The following is a 19,121-nucleotide window of genomic DNA, read 5'->3' as shown; positions in this document are numbered from 1 at the left end:
AGTAGTGAGGATGTCACATGCCTTGCACAGGACAGGCACTCAATAAATATCTGATGATTTGTAGGCTCTGATCGCTTTGCAAACACAGCACAATGTCAAGTCATCTGAAAAAGCCTCTCATCTGAGCAACTGAATTCTTGGGGGGCGGGTGAAGACGGGGTAAGCCCAGGTAAGGATGGGGTAAGGACTACTATTTGGACAAGTTGAGAATGAACACATTTTAGTACTTCACAAATGTTAAGACACTCTTGGATTTGGCTTCCTGCCATGGACTAGCCTTGATCTTTTAGGAGGTTTTACAACTCTTCTCTGATTCAACAAGCATATATTAAATGCCTACGATGTGCCAGAGACAGCAAAAGATACAAGGGAAACAAAGATGGGCGAGCCATTCACTATTTCTGTCCTCTAAGAATGCAGCCTGATTAGAAAGCCAATGATGTGACGGATTATTAGGGTCAACATTTACAGAACTACAACAGAAAGCCAGGCGCTGGTGGCGCACGCCTGTAATCTTAGCTACTCAGGAGACTGAGATCTGAGAATCTCGGTTCAAAGCCAGCCCAGGCAGGAAAGTCCATGAGACTCTTATCTCCAATAAACCACTTGAAAACTGGAAGTGGCGATGTGGCTCAAGCGGTAGAGCACTCGCCTTGAGCTGAAGAGCACAGGGACAGCACTTGGGCCCAGAGTTCAAGCCGCACGACTAACAAAAAAAAAAGGAACTACAACAGAACCAGCAGTTAAATCTCTGGTCATGGACAGAAGGAACGCTGACAGCACTGGGGGCCAGGAGGAAGTGTTCTGCTTGGGGCTGGAGACCGGAGGCCACTGGAAGGGAATGGGGTTGGAGACAAGACTGGAAGCAGGCCAGGAAGGAGGATGTCTCGTGGAGGGAATGGGGCCACACGTGATTTACAGCTGGAGGACGGTGGGCACTAGGGGCCCACCACAGCAGTAGGGAGAGGCGGGAGAGGAAGTGAGGGCAGGGACCAAGAGCGGCACTGCCTCTGAGATGCACTCCTGGAAGAAGGGCAACCAACACAGAGGAAGAAAGAAGACCCAGCCAGGCGTCACTGTGGTTGTCCAGGCAAGAGACAAGGAAAGCTCACACTGAGTGTCTTGGGAGAGAAAAGAAAAGTCAAATGCCAGAGACTTTTAAAAGGCAAACCAGGACAGAGTCTGGTGGCCAGAGGTGGGGTGTGGGAGAGGAAGGGGGGGCAGCTTCTAGGCTGAAGAGCCTGGGCAAGGGCAAATGTGCTGACCAACACAAACACAGACAACAACTGTAGGAGGGGACGAGCCCAGCCCGGGCGTGTGAAGCCAGCATGTCTGTGGACCTCGACGGGAAGCTGCCTGGGGCACCTGCTGCCCCCTCCACTTACAGCAAACATGGATGCCACAGTTCTTCAAAGTCTGACTCTTTTCTGCTTTTAAGAGTCTTTGGTTTCAGAGCTCCTGTCTAAGCACAACACAGCTCTCTACCTCATTCTGCCAAAGAAAGACCAGACAGAATCAAGATTTCACAGAGACCATGTCAAAGGAAGCAGTCTCAGACACAACAAGAACAGGTGGGAACTCATCGCTTGGCACACACAATGATTACGACTCTGCACCAACACTGGCCTCACTAGGCAGTGGTGGCATCATCAGGCTGCTCTGACGCCGGAGAACACAGACAGCTCAAGGCAAAGGCTCTGATGCCTCTAACACAAGAATTAAAATAGCCTCCCAACAGAGGTAACACATGCAATTCAACAGGAATGTGTATGTGGGTGTTTCCTATGCAAACCTCAAAAGCCTGCTTGATGCACTAACATGGATGGCTGTGAAATCTGTAACACTGCCTAATGTCCTTCAATAAAAAGTACTCACCAAGTAAGAGATCACCCAGCTAATTAATTTCTAGTTGCTGTTGGCATGAACAGACTGAATTTAGGGGGACAGCTCAAAGTCCTGGAGCATTTGACATTTTGTACTTTGATTAACAAGAGGTAGAAGTAGCTTAGCTGGCTCACACTAGGTTTTTCCACTCTGCTCCTGCTGTTCCTTGTGGGCATCTGCAAGGACAAATGGGCAGCAGGCCTGTCGGATCTGCCAGCAGACGCGTAACACGTAAGCACACAGAAAGCTTTGGCACAGGTGTGCTCACAGCACACGGAGTGATGGAGGACCCTGGCTCACTGACGGCTTCTAAGCTCAAAAATAAAAACACTAGGCTCACTGTATACAAATGGAATAAACCAATTAAAATTTAGTCTTTGTGCAATTTGTAGTTGGTCTGTTAGACTTCTTCTCTAAAACTCTCAATTCCAAATGACCTAAAAAACAGCCCCTGTTCCTAAACCCAGCATATAGTATTCAAGAGTGAAATCATTTGTTTGCATCTGTTTACCTCTTAAAATACTCATACAATAGCTAAGTACATATTATGAATAGAAAAACATTTTTCCCCTCCACAAGACAGACTTTGAGTGTCACTTTCTCACTCAGGATGACTGAGAGAAGATGACAGGAGCAGAGGGAGAAAGCACAACAAACCTGCAAAACCCACCAGCAGCTGTCATAGCTAGGGCTCAGGAGCCACCCTGCCACCCAGTGCGTCACAGTGCAGCTACGCCTGCAGGAGGGTTTTTTTTTTAATACTTATATGGAGGTACATAAAACTGAATTTGCAAAGTACTACTTAGTGTGGCTTTTAATAGGGAGTTTTTTCTTTCTTTCTTTTTATTGTGAGAACACCATACAGAGGGGTTACAATTACATGGACAAGGTAATGAGTACATTTCTTATCAAGCATTGTTGCCTCTTCCTCTGTTTCTCCTTCCATTTCTTCCTATCTTCTCCCCCCAACCCCCACTTCCCCCCCCTCACCCGGCCAAAGTTGTAAAGTTTGTTTTTCAACATCTTGTACATCTCATTGTTGCAATGGGTCCACCTGTATCCCTATTTAAACTATTTGTTTTTTCCCCTTCCCCTCCACAAATTATACCAACATCAAATACAGTGAATACAGGGGTTATACCGTGGGGGAGGGACATACAAAGCAACAAAGAAATCATCTTATAAATATGTTAGAAACAATTGCAAGAAAGAAAAAACATTTGAATCCTTATCTTGGGGTTCATTTCGCCTAACATCAACTTATCTGACGGTTTCTGCTTGTCTCAGACATATACTAGTTATTGCAAATAAGGGAAACCATGGGACCTATGTTTCTTTGGGCCTGGCTTAATTCACTTAATATAAGTGGGCTAAAGACATAAAGAGAAACTTCTCTGAAGAGGAAAGAAGGATGGCCAATAGACACATGCAGAAATGCTCAACCTCCCTAGCGATAAAAGAAATGCAAATCAAAACAACATTGAGATACCACCTCACCCCAGTTAGAATAGCTATAATCAAGAACTCTAATAACAACAGATGCTGGAGAGGATGTGGACAGAAGGGAACCCTACTGCATTGTTGGTAGGAATGTAAACTTGTTCAACCACTTTGAAAAGTAGTAGGGAGGTTCCTCAAAAGACTCCACATAGAGCTTCTCTATGACCCAGCAATTCCACTTTGGGGCATTTACCCAAATGACCACAAACAAGACCATACTAAAGCTACCAGCACAACTATGTTTACTGCAGCATTATTTACCATAGCTAAGATATGGAACCAACCCAGATGCCCCTCAGTAGATGAATGGATTAAGAAAATGTGGTATATATATACACAATGGAATTCTATGCTTCCATCAGAAAGAATGACATTGCCCCATTTGTTAGGAAATGGAAAGACTTAGAAAGGGAGGGGTGTTTTTTTTTTTGAATCTATAAAACCTAGATTAGCCAGGTACAGTGGCTCACACCTGTAATTCTAGTTGATACTCAGGAGGCTGAGATCTGAGGATCGCAGTTCAAAGCCACCAGGGCAGAAAAGTCCATAAGACTCTTATCTGTAGTTAACCAGCAAAAGCTGGAAGTGGAGCTGTGGCTCAAGTGATAGTGTGCTAGCCTTGAGCAAAAGATGCTCAGGAACAGTGCCACGGCCCTGAGTTCAAGCCCTAGGACTGGAACCCAAAAAAAGAAAGAAAAAAAAAAAAAAAACAACCCTAAAGTTTCTCGGGTTAAAGTATCTATAGGAACAGTGGATACTGTTTACGGCTCAAGAGCACTTTTCACACAGATCTCATTCAGTCCTTGGGTCAGTCTGGGAGGTAGAATGCAGGCTGCCTCCCACTTGCAGGAGTGGAAGAAGCTCAAGTCAAAAAACCTGGTTAGGAGCTGGCTCAGACCAGGCTTCAGGGCCAAGTTCAGTGCTCTGTCCCTGAAACCCCTTCATCTACCTACACTTCTTAAACACCAGGATGTGACACATGAGGTCGTCCCAACGTCATGGGGACTGGCTCTGGTGCCCATGCTCTGTGGACTGAAAGCATCTCTGAACCACTGCAACAGGTGTGTAAGCATATGTACAGGTAAGCTGAGGTCAGGCTGTGATAGGTCCCTGCAGGCCGATGTACTCTGTGGATAAGTCCACACGTGTCCTCTACAAACAAGCTTTTGGAAGGAGGGAAAGTACTGAGGTTTGAACTAAGGGCCTGTTGTATGCTTGGTTTGCTCTCCACCTGAGCCACCTTTCTAGCCCAGCTTTCTGCTGGTAATTTGGATATGAGTCTCTTGGACGTTTCTAATTGGCGGGCTTTGAACCATGGTACTTGAGATCTCAGTCTCCTGAGCAGTCAGGATTACAGGTATGGCCAGTGCCACCTCGCCAGACCTATCTTCAAAAACAAACGTTTTTGATTGGCACTGTGCTGACACAGACTGCCTGCACAGCAGAGCTGAAGTGCTCGGCACTACTTCTACTTCTGCCCTGTGCTGCACAAGTTGTTACAGCCGCACCTTCCGATCAGGGCCACCTTCTCTGTGGAGGCCAGCCTCAGCCTCCCAACACAACTCGGGCGCCGTGCCAGGGCTCGCCCAGCCCAGCACTCAGGCCAACCTGTCTTCTGTCCAGTGGCTCAATGTGTCCCATCCTCAGGCAACAACTGTGTCAAGCCTCAGTGGGCATGGAGGAATCACTCTCCAAGCCTGGGGCACAGCAGGAACTAACTGAGGACACAGCACCACCGGTCCACACAGGCCTGGTCCCTGATACCTGTCACACCACCCACCAAGGCTGTACCCTGCTCCCCAGATGCCCTGGGCACTGGCTCAGGTCTCCGCACCCCAGCTGGGGACAGTACCAGTTTCTCTGGGTGAGCGTCATTGGCTGTCATAGCCTTAAAACTGACATCCTAAGGCACAGATCGGTGCCATCAATGACTTCCTGACAGTCTGATGTTCATGGCTCCTCTGGACCTCGGTGCTCAGTGCTATACTCCAGGCTGAGGGTTGGCTTGCATCCAGCTAGCCAACACTCACACTCCCATCTCCTCACACCACCACTGCTGTGCTCACACCTGCCTGTGCCCTCATCCTCCAGTCCCTCGCCACCTCTACCTAGGAGCTTTGCAAACTACATCCTTTGTAAGTGAAAGTCTGATCTCTCCCTCTTCCTTACCTTCATTCTCTTTCTGTGCCTTCTCCCAAAGACCTGGAAGACAGTAGGGGCTCAAAAAATATTCACACTACTTTCTAAAGGAGGTCGTGAGATGTACCTTAAATATGATGACACCCCAGCCCCCCACCCAAGGCAGAACCATGCCAGGTATGTGCGCTACAGACTCTCACCTTCAGAAGTCCTCTATGGAAGAAAGTGAGACCTTTGTACAGCATGGCCGTGGGCTGGTTCCTGTTCAGCTCCAAGGACTGCTGGAAGTCCTCGTGGGCTGTCACATAGTCCTACAAAGAGGGAGACAATACAACCATAGCCATTAGATACTGGAGTGCTTCCTGCTTTGACTGTAGAGAAAAAAAATCCTAATGAAGAAATGCTCAACCTCCTTTGCGATAAAAGAAATGCAAATCAAAACAACATTGAGATACCACCTCACCCCAGTTAGAATAGCTATAATCAAGAATAGCTATAATCAAGAACTCTAATAACAACAGATGCTGGAGAGGATGTGGACAGAAGGGAACCCTACTGCATTGTTGGTGGGAGTGTAAACTTGTTCAACCACTTTGAAAAGTAATATGGAGGTTCCTCAAAAGACTCCACATAGAGCTCCCCTATGACCCAGCAATTCCACTTTGGGGCATTTACCCAAATGACCACAAACAAGACCATACTAAAGCTACCAGCATAACTATGTTTACTGCAGCATTATTTACCATAGCTAAGATATGGAACCAACCCAGATGCCCCTCAGTAGATGAATGGATTAAGAAAATGTGGTATATATACACAATGGAATTCTATGCTTCCATCAGAAGGAATGACATTGCCCCATTTGTTAGGAAATGGAAAGACTTGGAAAAAATTATATTAAGTGAAGTAAGCCAGGCCCAAAGAAACATAGGTCCCATGGTTTCCCTTATTTGAAATAACTAGTATATGTCTGAGACAAGCAGAACTGGTCAGATAAGTTGATGTTAGGCGAAATGAACCCCAAGATAAGGATTCAAATGTTTTTTCTTTCTTGTGATTGTTTCTAACATATTTATAAGATGATTTCTTTGTTGCTTTGTATGTCCCTCCCCCACCTGTTTTCACTGTATTTGATGTTGGTATAATTTGTGGAGGGGAAGGGGAAAAAACAAATTGTTTAAATAGGGATACAGATGGACCCATTGCAACAATGAGATGTACAAGATATTTTGTTGAAAAACAAACTTTACAACTTTGGCGCGGGTTGTGAGGGGGTGCAGCGTGTGAGGAGGTGTGGCGGGGGGGTAGATGGGAAGGGATAGTAAGGGGAAACAAAGGAGGAGGCAACAATACTTAATAAGAAATGTACTCATTACCTTGCTCATGTAATTGTAACCCTTCTGTATGGCATTTTCACAATTAAAAAAAAATCCTGATTTGTCCTGTGACCGTTTTGACTTTTTTGTTGTTGTTGTTGTTGTTATTGGTTGTGAGGCTTTAACTCTGAGCCTGGGCGCTGTCCCTGAGCTCTTCAGCTCAGGGCTGGTGCTCTACCACTTGAGCCACAGCACCACTTCCTGTTTTCTAGTGGTTTATTGGAGATAAGAGTCTCACGGACTTTCCTTGCCTGAGCTGGCTTTGAACCATGATCCTCAGATCTCAACCTCCTGAGTAGCTAGGATTACAGGAGTGAGCCACCAGTACCCAGCTCTTTTTGACTTTAAAGGAAGCATTCCATGGCCTTATGAACATGAGCTGAACATTTGCAGTACTTGTCAGTAGCTGGTTTCCACAAAGGCGTATTCAACCAGAGAAAGAATATTACTTCAACACTGTGATCATCTGTTAAGAGAAAATGTCAGGTCATGGGGCCACCCCACGATGTCTTATTTTGAAATTCACTCATGCATTTTTTCAGCAGAAAATGTTATGAAGAAGTACTCTCAATCCACACATGGAGCTGCAGCAAGTCTTTTGAGAGCCACAGCAATCACAGACACTCTTGCCAGGTTCAGGCTGGGTGTTGTGCCAGCTTGGGCTGAGAAAGCACACACCTCTAGGTTTAATGACGACACTGGCAGCAGGAGCACCGTGCCCACACTGAGGTCTGCAGAGAAGCTCAGGGCAGTCCACGGACCCAGCATTACCTACTCCTCATGCCAATTCAGAATCTAACACTGATGACAGAAAAGAGTCTTTTGGCACTTAATATTCTCTACTTAATTTCAGCTAAAAAAACCTTACACAACTGCCTTGTAACACACACACTTCACTAACCAGCACAAACCCAAGTCTATCCCAAAGCCAGCATCTGAGGCCAAGGGAGAAAGGGACGGCAGATCACCTCAGATATGAAGTGCAGGGTCCCCCGGTGCCGGTACAACCGGGCTGAAGGCTGAAGCTGAATAGCCTTCGTGAGGTCGTTCACCGCTTCATTAATTCGTCCCAGAGGAGACAGAATCTAGAAATCCAAAACATGTAGTCAAGAGATATTTCAATGAACAGCCCTAACAAGACCAATAATTCTGACTTTTCAACTCCACTCTACCACCTGCAACTCACAAAACTACAATTCCAGCAGGCTAGCCAACAAGGAGAGGAACTGTGGCCATGCCACTGTCATACACTGCATAGACCAGATGTTGCTTTTCTTAAAATGAGACCCTCTTTTCTTGACCTATAGTTATCTTTTAAGTTAAAATTTGCCATATACACATAAGATGTTACCGGGTGCTGGTTGCTCACCCCTGTAATCCTAGCTACTCAGGAGGCTGAGATCTGAGGATCAAGGTTCAAAGGCAGCCTGGGCAGGAAAGTCCGTGAGACTCTTATCTCCAATGAGCCACCAGAAAACCAGAAGTGGCGCTGTGACTCAATTGGTAGAGCACTCACCTTGAGCTGAAGAGCCCAGGCAAAGTGCCCAGGCCCAGAGTTCAAGACCCACAATCAACAACAACAAAAAAAAACAAAGAACAAAAAACAACAAATAAAGATGTCAAAATTTGCTTGAAGATATCAAAAGATAATTTGAACCGTTAGGACACACAAGTTGTGGAAATAAAGAGTCTTTCATAATTTCTAGTTCTGTCCTCAGTGGCAACAGACACAAATGGTAACTGCTAAGATGCCAGGTGCTGTGACTACCCCTCCGTCAGCCAAAGAAGAACCTGCATGCTGGGTGCTATGCTGTGAACCAGCGGTCACTGGTGCTCAGAGTGTGGCCACGCGGATGAACGCACAGAACCCCAAACAAAGTGGAAAGGACAGAGAAAACTCAAATTGATTCTTCACACCAGGAAGCCCACGGGCCCTGCCGGAGGGCTTCTACACCACGGTCACACGTCTGTCCAGTGTCACTGACAGACCTGGTGCAGGAGAGCATGTCACAGACCCAAGCTGTCTGTCTACACCACGGTCATGTCCATCCAGTGTTACTGACAGACTAGGTTCAGGAGAGCATGCCACAGATCCAAGCCAGCTGTCTACACCACGGTCATGTCCATCCAGTGTTACTGACAACCTGGGCCGGTCAGCTACATCACAGTCACATCCGCCCAGTGTCACTGACAGACCCGGGCCAGTCATCACACCATGGTCAGGTCCGTCCAGTGTCACTGGTAGACCCAGGCTGGTCGTCTATACCACGGTCACACCCATTCAGTGTCACTGACAGACCCAGGCTAACTGTCTATAGCGCGGTCACGTCCATCCAGTGTCACTGACAGACCCAGGTTGGCCAGCCGTAAGGGCTCAGAAACCAGCAGGCTGGGGCCGGGTTGTCTTTCAGAGGGAAAACACCCCACAGGCCACACTGAATCATCACAGCTTCCACAATCATTAATGTGCATGATAACGGGTAGCTAAAAAGCTTTAATTATTTTTAACCAAATAGACTACTTGAGAAAGTACAAAAGTAAAAATGGCTCACAAAGTAACTTGAGATATCCATGGGATGCTGGACTATAAACTGTGGAAATCACAATTCAATGTCATTACTGCCAAGTCATGCTTTTATATAAAAAATAAAAATTATTGCTCTAATTACCAAAATCGTCTTTGATAAGCAATAAGCTTTGCATTAGATTTCAAGTTTTAAAGGGCTATCGGAGAAATCTAAGAACACTTAAATTTATGACTGACCTAAGCAATTGAATGCAACAGCAGAGTAACCTGGGAGGAGCCAAAGGCCTGCCAGGAGCACAGGCTCCACCCTGCCGACCATACCAGCACCCCCCTCCCTCCCAGCCCAGGGCAAGGTGAAGGGAGAGCAGCACCCCACACACATGGCACTCTGAGAAAGACTGAAAACCACGTCCCCAACACAACACAAACCAGCCCTGCCATTTCTACACCTAGTGATCCTTTACTTCAGAGGATTTTTTTTCTCCTCAGAAGACAGAAAAAAAAAGTAATTTTTCCTTATCCCAAATGTAAAATTATACTATATCAGATGATTAAAAGCTGTTTCATTCTGATATAGCTCGTTAGTGAACCCTAGATAACTCAGTCTTACTTTAAGAACACAGTAAAAGAGCATGCTGGTTTACAGATGTCCAGTGAGCGCCTTGGCACCCTCCTCCCATTGCCTCTGACGGTGGCTTTACTGGGCTCCAACTGCCCCACTCAGGCAGGAGCACCCACCCCACTGCCCATGCCCTGGAAGTCCTCCCTCATCTTCATCCTGGAAGATCCTCCTGTAGTCCTCCTCATCCTGGAAGATCTCTTCGGCAGTCCTCCTCATCCTGGAAGAACCTCCTGCAGTCCTTCTCATCCTGGAAGATATCTCCTACAGTCCCCTCCTCATCCTGGAAGAACCTCCTGCAGTCCTTCTCATCCTGGAAGATATCTCCTACAGTCCCCTCCTTATCCTGGAAGATCCTCCTGCAGTCCTTCCCCATCCTCATCCTGGAAGATCCTCCTGCAGTCCTCCTCATCCTGGAAGATCTCTCCTGCAGTCCTTCGTCATCCTCACCCTGGAAGATCTCTCCTGCAGTCCTCCTCATCCTCATCCTGGAAGATTTCTCCTGTAGTCCTCCCCATCCTGGAAGATTTCTCCTGCAGTCCTCCTTATCCTCATCCTGGAAGATTTCTCCTGTAGTCCTCCCCATCCTGGAAGATCTCTCCTGCAGTCCCCCCCCATCCTCACCCTGGACGGCAGAGCTACTGATACCCTACTCCACCACAAGGCACAGTTCCTTCAACTTCGGCCGGTCCCCTATGCATCACATGAGAGGGCTAAAATCTTGCTCAAGCTATAAAGCACTAGCCTATTAAGCTCCAATCCTGAGTTGAACCCAGTACCACAGGAACAAAACAAACAAAAAAAGAACTCTGCACAGTGAACTCTGCACAGTGACTGCTGTCTCCCTCTCCCTCTCTCCTACTTCCCTTGCCCCTGCATCCCACCCCATCCCCAAGGTCTGGTTACAATCCCAAGTGACTCTGTGCCTCTACCTGTCAAGTGTGTCTCCTAAGAACTGGGCATGAGTTGCACACATGCACACCTTCTGTATGGCCTGGGCACAGTCCTCCAGACCCATTACATGCACTGGCTAGACACTGTCCCATAAGAACTGTACCAGAGCATGTACACATGGTGCTCACATGCAATGAAGACCTGCAAGGGCTGGATATTTCATTCTGACTAAAGTGTCACGTTAAGCTTTGTTAAAGTATGCCATTTATACAGAAAATATGTGATATAATTAATGAATGTTTGTAGATGTTATTACATGTCATAACTATGTTCTTCTTTACTTGGGTGAGTCCTGACACTTGAATTCAGGGCCGGGGTACTGTCCCTGAAGTTTTTTTGTTTAAGGCTAGGGTACTACTACTTTGAGCCACAGCACCACTTCTAGTTTTCTAGGGTTAACTGGAGATAAGTGTCTTAGGGACTTTCCTGCCTAGGTTGGCTTTGAACTGTGATCCTCAGATCTCAGCTTCCTGAGTAGCTAGGATGACAGACAAAGGCCACCAGTCCCCCCCTCCGCCCCCATCCCCCCGGCTTCACAACTATGTATTTTATACTAAATACCACACTTATATGTCAGATCCAGGGCCTCACTCAGTTCATGATCTTCTAATAATTTCAACCATGCTTAAAGGTCCCAGGTATCTAAGCAGGGAAACACAACAGGTATACGGAAGCATTAAAACTTAAAACTTAAAAGTGATAAAATCAGAAAATAACAGGAAAAAATTCTAAATTTATAAATCCGATAATGAGAGAGGGAAAAAGAAAACCACACTCACTTCTGCTCGCTTCTCAAATACCTCTGGGCGGTCTGGTTCCAAGGCAATTACTCGGCTCAGTTCAAACAGAGCAAGCTCAGCATTCTTAATGTCCTTGAAAAGGTATTAGCTCAGTGTAAGACAGACTGCTACTTAAAACCAGATGAAAAAGAGCTTCAGAAAAAAACTGAAAATTTAGTCATGATATAACTGTTTAGAAGGAAATGTGAACTTCATTTCTGGGTAAAAAGTGCCAGGTTTGGTAAGTTGTGATAGTAGTCACTAACCCATTCAACTCTCTACCCTCCAATGAACGGCATGCTGGACCTGGCTGCCCACACTAAATGCCACCAGCAGAGGATCTTACCAGAATATGCACAACCAACCCACGTGGCATGGATGTCTGGACTCTAGTCCATGGGATGATGCCGGCCAGGGATAGCATGGAACAGCAAGGGCTGTGTGAAGCCCAATCATAACCTGCACCTGATAGGTCTTGGGAGTTCTCCCTAGCACTGGCATGTTACCACTGCATTCAGAGTGCACAGGCAGCTTTCTGGTAGAGAGACACCAATCACATGGCAGGGTATAATGCTTTAGAAGGTGTGACGATCAGAAGGCAGCCACTTTTCTCTTTCAGTTTACTCAAGGACTTCCAACCCACAGTATCCACCATCCCCAGTGCTGGCTTTTCCTCATCATCCGTATCACACAAGTAAATAAGGATAATATAAATTTTCCCAACAAGCCACACCAGCTCACTACATTTTAACATTCAAATAAGTTTTAACTAAAATAATACTGTGCTGTCAGACTTTAATGCTCTTAATGGAAGTTATGAAGGTGATGGCTGCCCTGAAGCAGTTTCATGACGACTTTAGTAAGTGATAAGACAAAAGGAAAGGAGATGTTGGAAACAACTGACCACTCAACACCTGGAGCTGGAGGGCCCTTTCATTTGCTATAGCCTTGGCAAAGTGCTTACATCTCGGTGGCTTTGTTTCCATAGAAAGTACTTTTTGTGACCTTCCTTCTGCCTTCCTCAGAGAAATGAGATGATTTGATTACAGCTACGAAGGTCTTAACACCTTCCTGAAAAAATGCATACAATATAGCAAATAAAAATAAATTACACACTGAAAAAAGTGCATGACTTTTCATTCAGTCAGTAATGGTTGTGATAAGAATTCCAGTCGGTGTCTGGTCTGGTCTAGTCTACATTTCACCAGTGCAGTCAGGCCTTAGGCTTGTCTTTACCTGTGTCTAGTTCACCAAGATGGCATCAGAAGCTCTGGGTATAACCCTGTCCACCACTTGCTAGCCCTTGGGCCCTGGGGAGATACTATCTCCTCTCCTCACGGGTGTCCCATCAGAGCTCAGTGAACTGCAAGCAGTTTGGCACGCGCAGCTGTACATACTCACATGTAGTCCCTTCTTTCCATAGGCCATCCCTCGGCCATAAATTGCACTAACCAGATCAGGCTCCGCCTAGTCAGACCAAAACAGAAACACGTCAAAAACCATAAGCAAAACAAAACAAAAGCATCAGGTTCTGATTAAAGCTCATTAGTGCCACAAACAACGGCTGTACTTCTTTGCTAGTGCAACTTGTTAGTTCGTCCCCAGCCGGAAGTCTGTCAATATAAAGCCCACCTGAGCAAGGTGTGGTGAGACCCTCACCGAAAGAATGATATAATGGAGAAAGGAAGGGCCTCAGCACCACAGTACTGGGCAGCTCTCTAGTTCATGCTCAGGAAGCAATCCTCCCCACCTCGGGCTCATCAACCCACACCTCTCCACCTCAGGCTCATCAGCACACATCGCAGGGCAGAGGGGGTGGGGGTGGGGGCTGGGCCCCCACGATGTGAGTGAAGGGCGTGTGTGCCCTGTACACCCATGAAAGAGCAGAAACCGGTGTGCTGTACCGCTGCTAGGGAGGTCAGAATTGAACACAAGGCCTGTCCACATCTGGTGCACGCTCTCTCACTATTTGTCCAATCTAGGAAACAACACGTCTTCCCTCCCTGCCGACGAGTCCCTCCCCCAGGCTTCCCTTCTTCCTTAAGAGATGAGACACACACATGTACCCTATCTGCCACTTCTCTCTCTCTTCAGAGCCTTTTGCTGTAAGCTCCCAGCAGGCTTCACACTGAGTGAAGTTTTACTATACAGCTGTGCTGGACTGAGCCCTTGAGAGACGAAGTCGCCGCTCAGATTCAAATCTGCAGGGTGTAGACACTGGTGAGGAGCAAGTGGGAAAAGTAAGAGAGGACACGTGCCGTTACATTTTTTTTTTTTTTTTTTGCCAGTCCTTGGACTTGAACTCAGGGTTTGGGTGCTATGCCTGAGCCTCTTTGTGCTCAAGGCTAGTGTTCTACCACTTGAGCCACTCTGGCTTTTGCGGGTAATTTACTAAAGAGCCTAATGGGGACTTTTCTGTCCGGATGCCTTTAAGCTGAGATCCTCAGATTTCAGCCTCTTAAGTAGCTAGGATGACAGGTGTCAGCCACCAGCACCTGGCTGCATTTACATTCCTGAAGGGCTACTTAAGCAGAATGAAGACAAGTCATGTTGACTGGGCAGCTGGCTCACGGATGCTCAGGGCTCAGAATGCAGACTGGCTTACAGGAGAGATTACAGGAGCTCAGCCCAATCTGACCCCTGGAGCCTTGAAAAAGCCAACCATGAAAAGCCCACATGTTGTCATGCTGCCATAGCAGCAAATACACAGCTCCCAAGAGCCAGGTGCAGCTGCCTCTAGTCTGCCTGCCACAACACTGCATCGACATCTTATATTAACACCACACCTGATGTGCAGCCACCGTGCAGCTGGCTATGTGCACCTCCAACCAGAGTGGGCGTGGCAGGACAAACCAGGAAACAGCTGTGTGTGTGCATCACCCACACATGTGTACAGGTGTGACAGGACGGACCAGGGACAGCTGGGTACATCACCCATGGAGGATGGTGCATTAGGTGTGGCTGGAGTGGAGAATGACCACTTTGGAGCTGGGTGACAGAGTCAGAAGGCAAGTGGAGCGGGGTGTGGGGAGTGGGAAGGAGGTCGGCACAGAACCCTGAGCTCTACACCCACACCCACATGCACACAGCCTGCCCCACCAGGGTGAGCCTCTTATGACACCATGACTGTGTGCTTGCAGGCTGTCCACTGGAACAGTCTCTCAGAGCCTGGCCCGGGCTGGCACACACTGACCAAATGTGGGCAGCAAGAGAAGCTACAGTGACGATGAAGGGGCACCAGGCTTCAGTCTGAGCCTGGGCCATTCAAAGGGAAGGTGAACAGGAGATGTAGCCAGAAACTAGGGTGTAGTCACAAACAAGGCAACTTGCAGGGAGACAGGTAAGGTTGTGGCACAATAGGTCCATGGCCAACCACGGCTCCGGGGCTTCCAGCTATGATGACGTAACGCCATCACAGCAATCCAATGATTGAAGCCATTTAAAAAAGCAGCTACTTGAAAGCTTATCACAGGTGCAAGATTGGAGGCGCACTTCCCTGGTCCTAGGCCAGGCCCCCTGGCACGGTGGCTCAAGTGGTAGAGTGCTATCCTTGAGCTAAAGAGACAGCACCCAGGCTCAGAGTTCAAGACCCATGACTGAAAAAAAAAATTATAATAATAAAAAATTTAAAATGATGCTAATTGAAAGAAGAGGTTTTTTTTTTTTAGTATATTGTTTGCAGATATTTCTTTTTTCTTTCATTTTTTTTTCTTTTTTTGCTTATGTGGTGCTGAGGCATCAAACCCAGGGCCTCATGCATGCAAGGCAAGCACTCTACCACTAAGCCACCTTCCCAGCCCATTTCTTTCATTTTTTTCCCCCTCTGGTTTATTACCTGTGGTCACTGTTTTTGATTTTGGTACCCTTATATACAACATAAGCTTATCTTATTTGGGGAAAAGAAGAGCAATCACAGAAATGGTGGGGCAAAGGGTGAAACAATGCAACAGCAATAATCACTAGACATTATGTTGGAAATGAACCTCACAACTTGGGGGAAAGCAGAGGTAGGGGGAGGGAAAGCAGGAGAAAAGGAAGGAGGGGGTAAAACGTCAAAAAGAAATGTACTCATTGGGGCTGGGAAGGTGGCTCAGTGGTAGAGCGCTTGCCTTGCATGCCTGAGGCCCTGGGTTCAATTCCTCAGCACCACATAAGCAGAAAGAAAAAAGCTGCAAGTGGCACTCTGGCTCAAGTGGTAGAGTGCTAGCTGAAGAGCTGAGGGACAGCACCCAGACCCAGAGTTCAGGCCCCATGACCGGACCCCCCAAAAAAAGGAAATGTACTCATTGTTATCTTACTTATGTAACTAACCCCTCTGTACATCACCTTTACGGTAAGTTTTTAAAAATTACTTCTTTATGTGTTTTATCATTAGTTTTGGAAATTAATAAATCAAAGCTTTCACTTATGAAATAGTTTTAAATTACTGCTTAATTTTCAAATAAAAACATGTATTTCTAAAAATCAGTTAGAATTAGATTATTAATTTTTCAAACTATTTTTAAGTAATTCAGCCTAGAAAGATATACATCCTATAAAAAGTCTGATTTTTAAATGAATGAAGTGAAAACTAGTGTCTGGTTCTTGAGTTTCCTTGGCTGATGTGAATTCAGGCCACAGCGATAGGCTTGTCCACTCACACACCTGAATTCCCAAGAGAAGTCTAGTATTTATCCATGCTATTACTCGTTCAGTTAAACTGCACAGAAATAATTTTTCTGCCATGAACTAAGTATTTTGGCTAAGAAATATCCCTATGTGCAGAGTCAAATCAAGTATCAGTGAACAGCACAATAAAGATTAAATACAGTGTGTGAGCAGTTCACATGGATTAAATACAGTGCGTGAGCAGTGCATGTGGTTAAATACAGTGCGCAAGCAGTGCGTGCAGATTAAATACAGTGCATGAGCAGTGCACGCAGATTAAATGCAGTGCACGAGCAGTGCGCATGGATTCAATAGTGAGCAGTGAATGTGGATTAAATACAGTGTGTGAGCAGTGCACACAGATTAAATACAGTGCATGAGAATTAAATACAGTGTGTGAGCAGTGCGTGTGGGTTAAATAGTGTATGCAGTGCATGTGGATTAGTGTGTGCAGTGCATGCAGATTAAACAATGTGTGAGCAGGGCATGCAGATTAAATACAATGCATGAGCAGTACATATGGATTAAATACAGTGCATGAACAGTGCATGTGGATTAAATACAGTGTGAGGATTAAATACAATGTGTGAACAGTGCATATGGATTAAATACGGTGCATGAGCAGTGCATGTGGTTAAATACAGTGTGCGAGCAGTGCGCTCTGATTAAATACAGTGCTTGAGTAGTGCATGCGGATTAAATACAGTGCACGAGCAGTGCACATGGATTCAATAGTGTGGATTAAATACAGTGTGAGCAGTGGATGCAGATTAAATTCTACCTCAGCAGCAGTGTTTGCAACACTTCCTAACATCTGCTTACATAAAGAAGCAAACTTCTTTCGTTAATTGAGGCTCCCTCTTACCAACCCTGCATAGAACAAAGCAGTACAGGACTAGCACCACAGATGATAACCAAGAACACTGATGTGCTGCACGGACACCATCCAAGTGACATCAGGGCACTGCTGAGGAGTGTCACAGGGGCAGATGAGACCGCCGGGGATTGGGGACCACCTCAGAGGGCGATACGTCATTACGGCACACCTTGATGGTGCAGCCAAGACAACAGAGGCAGACAAGCTCTGCAACATATAGTATACCTGAGCTTTAAGTAGCTTTCATATGTAGACTGCAATCCCACAGTTGGTGTCTAATAACCGGGTGCAGTGAAGTGGCTTATACGTGTAATCCCAGCTATCTGATCAGGTAGTATATAAAACTCGAATCTCCCATTAAGGGCAAAATTCCAGACTGGAGATGTGGCCACAGTGCCTTGGTCAAGTCCTAGCCCCCCGTCAGTAACTGTGTGTGTGAGCGCGCACACACACACACACACACACACACTCATATGCTTCCAATTCACATACACGCACACTCACAACACATACACAATTACACACACATGTACACACACATACTTAACTTGCATGCACAGGCTCATATAGGCACACACTCACACGTGCATGTACATACACAGGCTCATACACACATGCACATGCATGAACACACACAAATAAATAATAAAACCCAAGCCCCACCTAGTCCCACTTATCAGCTTTCGTCTGCTCGTGGCTTCGTGCTGGACGTAGCCCAGGTTTTCCGGGAGGAAGAATATGATGAAATATATGAACTCAAGAAAACCACAAGTGTGGGGGGCACCGTTATCACTCTGCACATATGCTACAGGTGCTCCGTTGCATGTCTGGAGGTCCTGCTACACTAGTATTGGCACTGACACAAACACTTCTCCAGTGATGACTTAGAGTGAACAGCAGCAGAGAGATTCCTACACATGCCTGAGGATGGGACGAACTATCACACGGGTAAGAAAAATCACCGTCATCGCTGCAGGAAATTTAAACTGCACTTGCTAGTAAAAGACAGGAGAAGCCATTGGTTTTGTAGAGTAATCACACTTTCCAGATGTAGTTTGAGATGTTTTCACGACTTAGATCGTGCCACTGTGAACAGGTTGGGTCAAGAGGAGCACTGACAGCTCTTTGGCCACTGGCTGCCACCTGCTGGCACAGCACCTTCAGGATACTGGCTACAGGGATTTAAAGAAAACAGCAACTGTGTGGGACACCGGTGGCTCACTCCTGTAATCCTAGCTACTCAGGAGGCTGAGATCTGAGGATTGCAGTTCAAAGCCAGCCGGACAGGAAAGTCCGTTAAACTCTTATCTCCACTAAACCACTAGTGCTTGCCTTGAGCTGAAGAGCTAAAGGACAGCGCCCAAGCCCAGAGTTCAAGCCCCACGACCGACAAAAAGAAAAAAGAAAAGAAAACAGCAACTGTTTATCCAGAGCCAGATGGATTCCAGTGGCTCACACCTGTATCCTTGCTACTCAGAAAAGTTCAGACCAAGAACTGGGGCACCAAGTCAGCCCAGGCAGGAAACCCCATGAGACTCTTATCTCTAACTAACTAGCAAAAAGCCAAAAGTGGGTGTGTGGCTCAAGTGGCAGGTAGTCTCAGCCTTGAAGTAAAAAGCCAAGTGAGAGCATGAGGCCCTGAGTTCAAGCTCCAGTACAGGCACAGGCACATACATGCACACACAAATTTACCCAGAATAAAGGAGAAGCTTCTTATTAATTTTTTAAAAAAGAAAGTAGCACTTATTATTGACTATATTTTCTATGTCTTATAACCATACACTATAAATAAAGTGTGACAAATTGTTTCTACTTCTAT

At 46.3% G+C, this 19,121-nt stretch overlaps 1 protein-coding gene across 4 annotated transcripts in view; it reads right to left on the bottom strand.

Moving 5' to 3' along the window:
- The window catches only part of Ttc13 (tetratricopeptide repeat domain 13), a 63,305-nt gene that overhangs the window by 27,371 nt on the left and 16,813 nt on the right, over positions 1-19,121 (bottom strand). For 2 of the 4 annotated variants that reach the window (XM_069998159.1, XM_069998162.1), the window contains 4 exons: positions 13,180-13,245; positions 11,779-11,871; positions 7,868-7,984; positions 5,724-5,834 (listed from right to left, as the gene is read on the bottom strand). In XM_069998159.1, coding sequence (XP_069854260.1) covers positions 5,724-5,834; positions 7,868-7,984; positions 11,779-11,871; positions 13,180-13,245 — 387 coding nt within the window. The remainder of the gene's footprint in view (positions 1-5,723; positions 5,835-7,867; positions 7,985-11,778; positions 11,872-13,179; positions 13,246-19,121) is intronic. The other 2 variants (XM_069998160.1, XM_069998161.1) reach the window with 1 other exon arrangement.

Source organism: Dipodomys merriami, unplaced genomic scaffold (assembly GCF_024711535.1).
Source record: "Dipodomys merriami isolate MVZ:Mamm:240054 unplaced genomic scaffold, mDipMer1.0.p SCAF_51, whole genome shotgun sequence".
Classification (NCBI taxonomy): domain Eukaryota; kingdom Metazoa; phylum Chordata; class Mammalia; order Rodentia; family Heteromyidae; genus Dipodomys; species Dipodomys merriami.
This window is presented reverse-complemented; position numbering and strand designations above follow the sequence as displayed.